The 10,835-nt window shown below is 61.9% G+C and overlaps 1 protein-coding gene across 2 annotated transcripts in view; it reads left to right on the forward strand.

Annotated features, from left to right (window-relative positions):
• TESC (tescalcin) overlaps positions 1-10,492 on the forward strand; it is a 47,897-nt gene extending 37,405 nt beyond the window's left edge. Inside the window, exons 4-8 of one of the 2 annotated variants that reach the window (XM_055321797.1) lie at positions 2,280-2,437; positions 4,402-4,463; positions 4,557-4,664; positions 8,054-8,101; positions 10,088-10,492. In XM_055321797.1, coding sequence (XP_055177772.1) covers positions 2,280-2,437; positions 4,402-4,463; positions 4,557-4,664; positions 8,054-8,101; positions 10,088-10,165 — 454 coding nt within the window. In that variant the 3' untranslated portion in view covers positions 10,166-10,492. The remainder of the gene's footprint in view (positions 1-2,279; positions 2,438-4,401; positions 4,464-4,556; positions 4,665-8,053; positions 8,102-10,087) is intronic. The other variant, XM_055321799.1, reaches the window with a different exon arrangement.
• The last annotated feature ends 343 nt before the right edge of the window (positions 10,493-10,835 follow it).

Here is a 10,835-nt window from a genome sequence, read left to right on the forward strand (position 1 = left end):
GTCCAGACTGGAGAGAAGGCACTCCTGGCATGCGTGAGAATATTCTGGGTCCTGATTGGGGCGTGGGTGTCCTAGGTGCATACTGTTGAAATGCAAAATCTGTGTGTTAAACCATATGCAGTTATTCTTTAAAACAAACCTGACTCCACATACACAGCTTGGCTTTCGTCTGTCACCTGGGGGAACCAGAACGGCTCCAGGACCTTTGTTTCCAGCGCAGACATTCAGGTGTCTGCTGGGCTGCCGTCCGTGAGTGGTGGCCTCTGCCGAGGAGATGGGGCCTGGACCCGGGGCTGGGGCTGAAGCCTCTGTCTGGCAAGGGGACAGGAAGGCAGGGCCCAAGCATTTGCCGCTGGACTTTGGGGTGGTCAGTCAGGGGCAGGAAAGACTCCCTGCTTCCCTCGGGGGTCCGAAGTCAGGACAGCTGTGGTGCTATCTGTGGGACGGAAGGGGAAAGGGACGTCAGGCAGTCAGGGAATGTGGAGTGTCCAGAGGTGGACATGGAAACAAACCTGTGGGGGCCCCTGAGAAGCCGAGAGTGGCAGGAGGGGGTGTGTAGGGCTGGGCCAAGGTGGATGGTGAGACCAACTCGCACCCCCTGGGTCCTGGGGGAGCAGGCCGAGGGATTGAGGCTTACCCTGAAATTTGAAGCTTCAAGGGCTTTAAGCAGGAGCAATAGGGTCGAGCGCATTTTGCAGAGCTCATGTGGCTGTGCATAGAGCATGGGTGGGAGGGTCCTGCTGGGGATGGTGGGTGACGGGCAGGCAGCCTGGAAGTGTCTGAGGAGGGCGAGGTTAAGGATGGGCTCCCCAAGCCTGGGCCCAGAACAGCCTGGGGCCTGCAGCTGAGAGCCTGTACGCCCTCACCCATCCCTTGCTTCTTGTCCTGGAAGTTCCGAGGGGGGTGAGGGAGGACTTTGAAGTGGGGGCCAGAGACAGGATTTTCTTCTTAAGGAAGACCAGAGCCAGCCTTGCTTTCCTGAGACCCTTCAAGAACAGGACTGTGAACAGAGAAGCTGTCTTGGGGGGCGGTGTGGACACGGCCCTTACCCACCTCCAAGGGCTCCATTGTTTACAGGGTCACCAGACAGTTAAGGATGAAACTACTGCTCTAAACCGGGCACTTGGGGTGCCTGGGTGGCTCAGTCAGCGAAGCATCTGCCTTCGGGTCAGGTCACAATCTCAGGGTCCTGGGATCGAGCTCCAAGTTGGGCTCCCTGCTCAGTGGGGAGCCTGCTTCTTCCTCTTCCTCCTGTTCCCCCTGCTTGTGCTCGTTCGCTCCGTCACTCTCTGTCATATAAATAAAATCTTAAAAAAATAAAAATAAAACCCAAACACGGGGCATCTTTGTAAAAAGAATGGAAGCCGCCCACTTGCTGAGCACCCTGCGGCCACAAGGTGGACCCCGTGGAGCCCCGGCTGGGACGCGGGCCCTTCCCTGCCCCTCCACGGCCAAGGGGACGACCTCCAGCCCACCTTGACTTACTAAAAAAGTCTGAAGTTATTAGTAAACTTTGCACTTCGGTAGTAAGCCGCTTGCTCAGCCCGACCACGCTACTAGTTTCAGGCAGCTGCTGAGGAGCGGCGGTCGCGGCCTGTTCCTGCCGGAGGCCACGGAGTAGATCTTTTCGGCTTTGTTGGGCCTGCAATGGCTGTCACCACCGCTCGTCTCGGCCCTGGTGGCGACAAAACGGCCCCAGTTAGGAAATGAATGGGCGTGGCTGTGTGCCAATAAGACTTTATCGATAGGCATGGAACTCTGAATTTCATGGGATTCTTATTATTACTTTGGGTTTTTTACTCCCGCAAATGTTTTTTCCAACCATTTAAAAACCTAAGCCCTTCCTTGGCTCATGGAGTGTACAGAAGTAGGCGGCAGGTGGGGCTGGCTCGGGGACTGCAGTTTGCCAGCTTCGGATCCGACGGGTGGGGTCAGCAGAAGTAGCCTGGGGAGTTGCGGAATTGCTCGCTGCCTCGGTTTCCCCTCTCTGGAGAGCCCACCCCTGTGCACTGCAGCCCCCCAACCCTCCCCGCTGTGTGGCTGTGGTCTTGCCCCGGGCCTCCAGGGCTGTGAGCTGTGGGGGGGCAGTGCGGGCCTTGGGCTAAGACTCTGGGGACCCCTAGCGCCCCGCGAGCAGGCCACTGGGCAGCGGAAGCCAAGGCCCAGTTGTCGGCCGCAGGGAACCATGGGCCCAGGAAGGCCGCGCTCTGCGGCGTCGGTGGTGAGAGGACGGGCTGCAGGGCTCAGCCGCCGCCCCGTTTGCCCCCCTGCTCCCCCAGGAACCTGCGCAAGGGGTCCAGCGGCCTGGCCGACGAGATCAACTTCGAGGATTTCCTGACCATCATGTCCTACTTCCGGCCCATCGACACCACCATGGACGAGGAGCAGGTGCAGCTGTGTCGGAAGGAGAAGCTGCGATGTGCGTGCGTCTCCGCAGGTCCCTCCGCATCCCTGCAGCCGGCGGGTGGGCCGGGGGGGGGGGGGCGCCGAGCGGCATCCTCTGGGAGGCCGGTCCCAGGGCTCAGTGCCCGCCGCCAGGGCCCCAGGATCCCCCCCGCGGGTGGTGGGGATCACCTTCTCAGCCAAGGTGAAAAGGGGGGGGCCTCTGGTTGGGACGGGCTGGGCTGCAGCAGGGCCCCTCCGCTAAGCAGCCGCATGGGCTTGGTCCTTGGACGGGGCTCTGACTGTGAATATACACTGGTTCGGAGCTCGGTGAGGTCGCACGGGCACCCGGGGAGGTCCTGGGACGTTGTTTGCCCCCCCACCCCCAACGTGCCCCCCAGCGCCAAGTTGGCCAGATGGGCCTCTGACAGGCCTGGTCTGGAGGACGCCCCCCCGCCGCCGGGCCCTGGGCTCCGGAGCCACTTGTTCGTGATCTGGGCTGGCCAGCTGCACGGGGGCCCAGGGTGGCCTGTGTCACTTGTCCCTTCCCCGTGTGGACTTTCCCATGACTCCTGACATCCTGCTGCCTCCGCCCGAGGAGGCTCAGCCTCGTTAGCAGGAACAAGTAAACATGGGGACCGGGCTGGATTTAGCTCTGGAATGTGCACGTGAGGCCTGGTGGGAACTGGCCGGGCCCTTCCTCCCTTGGTGCTCCAGGCCAGCGGGGAGCCGGGTGTCAGTGTCCCACCTGCTCTAAGGGCCGGGTCGGAGGTCATGGGGGCCCCTGGTGCCCCGTCCCTTCACAGGGCAGCCGTGGGTGGACACGCTAACTTCTCTGAGCTTCCGCAGTGCAGCCTGTGAAATGGGTTCAGGGCAGGCTCGCCTCACAGGGTCACGTGCGGATGAGAAGCGAAGACGTTTGCCGCACGTTGCCTGGCGTGGGGTGTCTGGTCTGTGCTGGATCGACGCCAGCGCAGGGGACTTAGCTTGAGGCTGAGCTGGGGGGGCGGGGGCTGCCTTCACTTCAGCTCCTGGCCCCCCTTGGGCTGCTGGATGCTGAGTGATGTCAGTCCAGGAACAAAGTGAATGACACAAAGTGGAATAACCAGAGGGGAGGAGGTGCTGAGGTCCCTTGTGCCCTCCGGGGCCGGCTCAGACCAGCCAGGGGCCTGAATATTGGCAGGGGGCCCATGACCTGCCGATGATCGCTGCCTTCTTGGGTCTTTGAGGAGTGATGCTTTCTTTTTCTTTTTCTTTTTTCTTTCTTTTTTTTTTTTTTAAGATTTTATTTATTCACGAGAGACAGAAAGAGGGAGGCAGAGACACAGGCAGAGGGAGAAGCAGGGTCCATGCAGGGAGCCCTACTTGGGACTCGATCCTGGGTTCCCAGGGTCAGGCCCCGGACTGAAGGCGGTGCTAAACCGTTGAGTCACCCAGGGATTCCCTGGGGGGTTTTTTTTGTGTGTGTGTGTGATTTTATTTTATTTTTTATTTTTATTTTGTTTGAAGATTTTATTTTTAAGTAATCTCTGCAGAATGTGGGGCTCAAAGTTACGACCCCAGATCAAGAGCTGCACGCTTGTCCTGCTGAGCCAGCCGGGCACCCCAAGGGATGATACTTTGAAATAACGTCGATTTGTCTTCACATCAACGCGAGTGTCACGTCTGTGCTCGCGGCGTGTGGGGACCGCGGGTCCCGATCCGCCAGCTTTGTGGCTCACTGAGCCTGTGCCACACCCTGAAGTACACACTGTTGCTGTTACTCCCGTTGTACAGATGGGAGAGCTGAGGCTCAGAGAAGTTAGGTCACTTGCCCAGGGTCACCCACCAGGAGGGCGGCGGTTTGGCCCCGTGGCCTTGGCCCTTGACCCCTACGGTTGCCACGGGGGGGGGGGGGTCATTACGGGTGTCTTTGGCTCGTTTTGAGGTAGCCTTCGGAGCAGGACGGTTGGGGAAGCGGGGGGACGCGGGGTCCCCTCCAGCTCGCCTGACGGAGCCCCCCCTCTCCGCCGCCCCCAGTTCTGTTCCACATGTATGACTCCGACAGCGACGGCCGCATCACCCTGGAAGAATATCGAAATGTAAAGTATGCTCCCCGCCCGCCGCCCAGGGCTCCTGGCGCCTCCGCCCGTGGCCCCGAGCCCCGAGGTCACCCCGTCTGCCTCGCCCGGCAGGTGGTGGAGGAGCTGCTCTCGGGAAACCCGCACATCGAGAAGGAGTCGGCCCGCTCCATCGCCGACGGGGCCATGATGGAGGCGGCCAGCGTGTGTGTGGGGCAGATGGTGAGCCGGGACCCCGGGGGGGGCGGGACCCCGATCCCGGCCGCCACCTGCCACGGCTCGCCCGGCTGGCAGTCTGTTTCTGGAGGGCCTGGGGGGCGGCCCCCGCGCTGCCCCTCTTACCCTGCTCCTTTCCCGCCCCGGGGAGCCCCGAGCGGCGTCCCCTGCCCGCGGCCTGCAGCCATCAGCTTGCCGCGCTGCTGTCAATTTACCACGAGGGGCTGGGGACGCGGTCAGCAGGGGCTCCCTCCCGGCCGCTTAGTCTGGGCCCCAGTGCGGAGCTGGGAGCGGGGACCCATGTAGATGGGCAAGAGGAGGGGGCTGGCGCCTGCAGAGGGGAGCCCCTGCCGGCCCCGGGAGGGAGGCGCGGGCCAGAGGCAGGTGGCCGTGGAGGGCACCAAGTTGCTGCCTCGGGCCCTAGCAGAGCTGTGGCAGGGAGCGACAGGCCCGAGAGCTGGACCCCCCTGGAGGCCTGTGGGGGTCGTGCTGGTGGAGAAACGGCTGGGTCATTTCTCAGGCCGGTGCTGGGCAGGCCGGTGATGAGCTCGGGCCGGTCAGAGCAGGGCTGCTCCACCTGGCACTGGTGACACGCGGGGCGGGACAGCTGTCACTGGCGGGGACCATCCTGGGCATCGTAGGGCATTCAGCAGCGTCTCTGGCCTCCTCCCAGTTATGAGGGAGGGAGTCTCCGGACATGGCCAGATGTCCCTGATGGGACAGGACTTGTCCCCAGCAGAGCAGTCGCTGCGCGGTGACCGAGTGAGCAGTGGCCCCCAGCGTGCGTGTACTGGGTTGTGGGGATGGGATGCACCTGCAGACACGCCCCTGGCCCTGAGGGTGGCTGCACGGCATGTGCAGACATCATCCTCGTACATCCCATGCGTCGTCTCATAGGTTTGTAGTCTCCTGTTACTGGTGGGGAAACCGAGTATGGGGACACAGAGAACGTTCTGGAATTTGGAGGCAGCGATCTTTACTCTGCCTGGTGGCCTCAGTCTTGTAGGGCTGGGTCTAGCCTGGCTAGCCCCTGACGCGGTGGCTTTGAGCCCTGGGCACCTCGACGACAGGCACCTGAGGGTGTTGGTAGGTCCCACCTGGGCCATCACCTCTTCACAGCTGTGTATTTAAAGTGGCCGCGGCTCCCGCTTCCTCTGGGGCTTTGGGTTCACCACGGCCTGAGTGGGGCGGTGTCCTCCTGCTGGAACCCACTGTTTGTGCCCAAGCCTGCCATCGAGGGTCCTGGCCGGCCTGGGCCTGCTCGCGGGTGGGGGTGCAGGCCGGGGTCATGCCATTAGCCTGGATTTTACCCGTCTGCCTCCTGGCCCCAGGGGGAGGCTTCTGGCCGCAGTGAGAGCACCCCAGTCAGCAAATTAGCTGTGGCAGGAAGGGCTGGTGACCTCAGCGGGGAGCGCAGGGCTCCCCTGCCATCGTGTGGAGCCAGATTCCCATTTGATTTAATTACACTCCCCTTCTTTAAATTGTTCCCGTCCCACTCCAGTTTCAATTGGTGACAGTTTTCTTAATTTGCTGTAGTAAAATTGTTGGCAGCTGGCAGCTGCTGATCTGCATAAAAACCACACCACCTCAGAAGCGGAGGTATTCTAGAGCCGACGCCTGCTTCCCGGGTGTGCGGCCCGAGCGTCCTTCTTTCCTTATGGGTCCTCTGTGTGCTCGTAAAATATATATTTTCTCAGGCAAGCGCCGGCCAGATAAACAGATCTCTCTCTCTCTCTCTCTCTCTCTCTCTCTCTCTCTCTCACACACACACACACACACACACACACACACACGCTCGCATGCACGCAGGGCGAGGGCCGCATTGCCCGATACCATCTGGCCTCCGAGGATGCTCAGCATTTGTGCGGAGCTGCCCGCCGCCTGCAGCGGACCCGCCCAGCGGTTGTTGAGCGCAGTGGCGCCCCCACTGCCGAGGGCTTTCTCGGGAGGTCCTGTGGCCTGAGGCGGGGGGTGCGGTCAGGGAGGGCCCCTGGGCGGGAAGGGACAGGCCCTGGGCGTTTGAGAACTGGTTGCACTTATGAGGTTTACAGGTTTACAGAGATGAGTTTCTATGTTAGGAACAAGCGTTAAGACATCAGGGAGGGTGAAGACTCTGCGGGGACGCGTGGAGCCGCCTGGCTGTCCCCCTGGCCAGGTGGCCTGTCCCCAGCGCCTCGGCGGCCTGTCCCCAACGTGACGAAGACGCGGAGTGCCTGCCGGTTTCCTAAAGACCCGGGGCGACAACGGCAGGGAGGTCGAGGAAGGGAGGGGGTCTGTGCTCCCCTTCCCGTCATCCACTCCTTCTCCTAAAGGGAATTGAGTTTGGGGGGGTTAGTTTCCGACATACGCCAACATTTATTTATTTAATTTTATTTTTTTAAAGATTTTATTTATTTGAGACAGAGAGACACAGGCAGAGGGAGAAGCAGGCTCCATGCAAGGAGCCTGACGTGGGACTCGATCCTGGGTCTCCAGGATCACGCCCTGGGCCGAAGGTGGTGCTAAACCACTGAGCCACCTTTTATTTTTGATTCACACAAAATGGCTGGACTGCTCTTCCCGTTCTCCGTACTGACCCCCCTTCACATCCTGGGGCAGGTGGTGGCAGTCTGGGTAGCAGTGAAGGAGACTGACACGCGTTGATGGTTCTGCTGCCCCCCCCCCCCCCGTATCTTGGGGCCTCCTCCATACCCGCACGTAGAGATCGACCCCTTCCTAATGGCTGCTTAGGAATAGCACAGATGACCAGATCTACTTAGAGCCAGTCCCCTGTTGATGCTCACGGACTTCGGCCCGGCTGTCACTGTCACCAGGGCTGCTGCAGGCAGGGCCGAGGTCTAGGGAGACTTGGCTGTGCCAGAGCCCGAGAGAGCGCCAGAAGGGGCAGGAGCCGCACCCCTGATCCCTGAGCTCCGTGTGTGCCCAGGGCCGGGAAGGCACAGAGGGAGACTGGCACTGCCTGTGACTGGCTGGGGGGAGGTGGACGTTATCACAGTGACTCACTGGTGGCCTCACGGGTGGGCCGGGAGGCCAGCCCTTTCCCGTCCCCCCCCCCCCGTCCCGGGGTCTGTGAGCTCCCGAGGGTCAATGCAGGGAAATGGCAGGAGGTGTGTGGTGGTGGTGGAGGGGAAGGGGAGCCCATGCCTCTACACCCCCTTCCTCTACAGCCTCATCCACCAGGTCCCCATGGAGGCCCCCTGGTTAGCCTGCACCCTCCTTCTCTCCTGCCGTCCAGCCAACTGAGGAGACGTTGGGAGTTCAGGGTGACTGGCCTGGAGGCGGCAGTCCAGAGGGACCCCCTCTTCTCATGACAACAGGGGCCCAACCATCGGTGTCCTGCGGGGGTGGGGGCCTCCTGGCGGCAGCCGCTCACTCTGCATGTGCTCTGTCCCCAGGAGCCTGACCAGGTGTATGAGGGGATCACCTTCGACGACTTCCTGAAGGTGGGTGTCTAGGAGGGGAGTGGGGCTGGAGGGGGTGCCCGCTGGTCAGGAGGAGACCCGCAACTCTGGGGAAAGGGGTCCTGCCCGGGCGTGGTCTTTAAAATGCAGGTTTTACTTACTTTGATTGGGAGAGTAGGGTTCACCCGTGGCTAGAGCGGTTGAAGCACGAGGAAAGGGCTCGACAGCTCTGTCTCTCCCCCACAAGTCCCTGGTGCCCTGGTCAGAAGCACTGCCAGTGACCGTTGGAAGCAGATTCTGGAGTGTTCTTTGCCTCTCTGAGCATCAGCTTTTCCCAGAAGCACACAGTGGAGCCAACTGTGTGGGGATCTGCCCATGGCTTTCCTGTGCATTCTTGCAGCCCCCATGGGTGGACGCCAGCCCTCTGCCGTCACAAATGTGCGCTGAGGTTAGGAACTGGGATCCCGCACTGCTCTGATAGGGACGCACCCAGCCGAGGGAGATGAGCTCACTCTGCCCGCTGCCTGGCGCCCACTACTCTGTCCGTGGGTCGCTGGGCTTGTCCTAGAATTAGAGGAAGGACAGGAAGTCAGGGGAACAGGACCCACAGGCTCTGGCCCAGCTCACCGCGCTAGCCTCGGACCAGCCTGAGGGAGCGGAGCCGCCTGGAGCCGGAGCCGGGCCAGGACCCGGGTGCTCACGGCCCCGTGGAGCCCAGGAGCAGCTCAGACGGGGCCCCCTCCCTGGCCTGTCAGCGGCAAGCTCTGCAGGAGAGGAGGCAGGCGGCACCAGCTTCTGGGCCGAGGTGTGCAGCCGCCTCGCCCGCACACACCAGGGCCAGGCAGGTAAAGGAGCCTGAGAGACCCGGCCTCTTCCCCAGGAGGCTCCCCCCAGCCCCCACCCCCGTGCCTCCATCCAGTGCTCCCCAGCCTGTCCACGTGCCAGGGAGGGCCTTTCCTGACCAGCGGGCCCCTCCCCGTCCCTCCCGAGCCTTTCCCAGGGACCCTGTTGCCACCTGGTGCTTAGCAGAAAGCACCTGGGTGCCAGGCAGCTTCCCTGGGAACAGGGGTTGGAGCTGCTCCCCAGGAACCAGGTCTGATTTCTCTGCACCAGACCCCAGCACACTCAGAACAGGTGCAGGAGACCAGGAAGCCGCTGGGGAACTGTGGGTGTGTGACAGTGGCAAGAAATGCACCAAGGGCTCCCTGCAGCTTGGGGACCCGTGGGGCTGTCCCTGGAGACGCTGCAGGTGATGGCTTGGGAGTGTGAGTTCTCACACAGGTGTGGAGGCAGAAGTCACACCAGCGCGTCCAGCCATTTCTCCATCAGTGGCCCTGTTGGGCCCCCAGGGGCCAAGGAGCTGGCAAGCGCAGCCCTAGGAGTGGGGGGCCTTTGTGGTGTGGCAGACGGGGTCGGGTGGCCTGGGTGTCCCCTGGGCCCCTGGCCACGATGGACTCTAATGGCAGAACCAGTACCAGGTATGTGGCAGTGGACATGTGGGCATAGAAATTATTCTTCCCGGGCATAAGCTTGTCTACACCAGACAGGGGTGACCTCCTGTCCCCCGCGGGGAGGCTATAGAGACCAAACTGTTGTGACCTTTTAATCAGTGAAGCTGGCTTAATAAAATCTTGCAGTTGCACAGCGCTTCACAGCGTATGGAACGTCTCTGTGGATGATTCCATTTGAGCCTCCAGCGCTGCGTGACTTCCATGGGCAGTGCAGGTGGTGGTCTCGGCACCGTGCTGACGGAGAGGAGGTGGAATGGGGTTAAGGAATTTGCCTGAAAACCACGGAGTGTGGTGGGTGGGATTGAAATGGCTCCGGGCTCCGAGCATGGGTTCGGTGCTTAATGATACCTTGCTGTGACAGTATCAGAAAAGATCCAAATGTCAGATCCCAGTGAACCCGCAGAAAGGCCTCGCTTAGCTCACAGTCTTGGCACCACCTGTGCTGGCGGCGGGGAGGGCGGCCGGGGACACGGCAAGGACCCGGGCTGGCGGCGTCATGCTGCTCTGTCCCTTCCAGATCTGGCAGGGGATAGACATCGAGACCAAGATGCACGTCCGCTTCCTTAACATGGAGACCATCGCCCTCTGCCACTGACCGGCCGCCCGAAGCCGCCCTGCGCCGCGCAGTGTCCCGCCGGGCCCGCCCGTGGCTGTCCTGCTGCGGCTCCTGTAAATAGCCCCACGCCGCCGCTGTCTGGTCTGCCCTGGGGTGAGGTACGTGGGACTTTGCTGTTTTTATCTCGAATAAAAAAGAAACGGTTTGGTAATGAACACGGCTCCTGTGTGCTCCCCACGTCCGCCCGGTGGCCCAGGGCTGAACGAGAGCCAGCAGCAGCTCGTTTTCAAAGGCTGATTCTGAGGTGTCTCCCTGCGGGTCTTCTGGTTTAATTCGGGTGAAGTGTTTGCTCTTTTTGCCGCACGAGTGCTGGGCAGTAACGTGAGGCCAGCAGCTCCTTGCTCCGTGGTGGCCGGGACCCTGGCGGTGGGGCTTCCTCGGCGGCGTGACGGAGCGTGTGGGCAGGGTGATGATGAGGGGGACCCACCGTGATGCACCCGAGCCCACCAAGGGTCCCCAGGATGCTGGACTCGAGGCCTGGCTGCTGACGGTGGGAGCTGGGAGCGGGGTGGGCCCTGCCCTTCTGGGCCCAGCGTGTGTGGCCTCCCAAGTGGCGGTGGCAGCGGGGGAGGGGACCGCCCCAGGTGAGTGGCTCCCAGAGCTCCAGAGTCCCCTTCCGACTCAGGGATATGTGGTCTATGCGGGGGGC

The sequence above is a fragment of the Nyctereutes procyonoides genome, unplaced genomic scaffold (genome assembly GCF_905146905.1).
Source record: "Nyctereutes procyonoides isolate TBG_1078 unplaced genomic scaffold, NYPRO_anot_genome, whole genome shotgun sequence".
Taxonomy (NCBI): domain Eukaryota; kingdom Metazoa; phylum Chordata; class Mammalia; order Carnivora; family Canidae; genus Nyctereutes; species Nyctereutes procyonoides.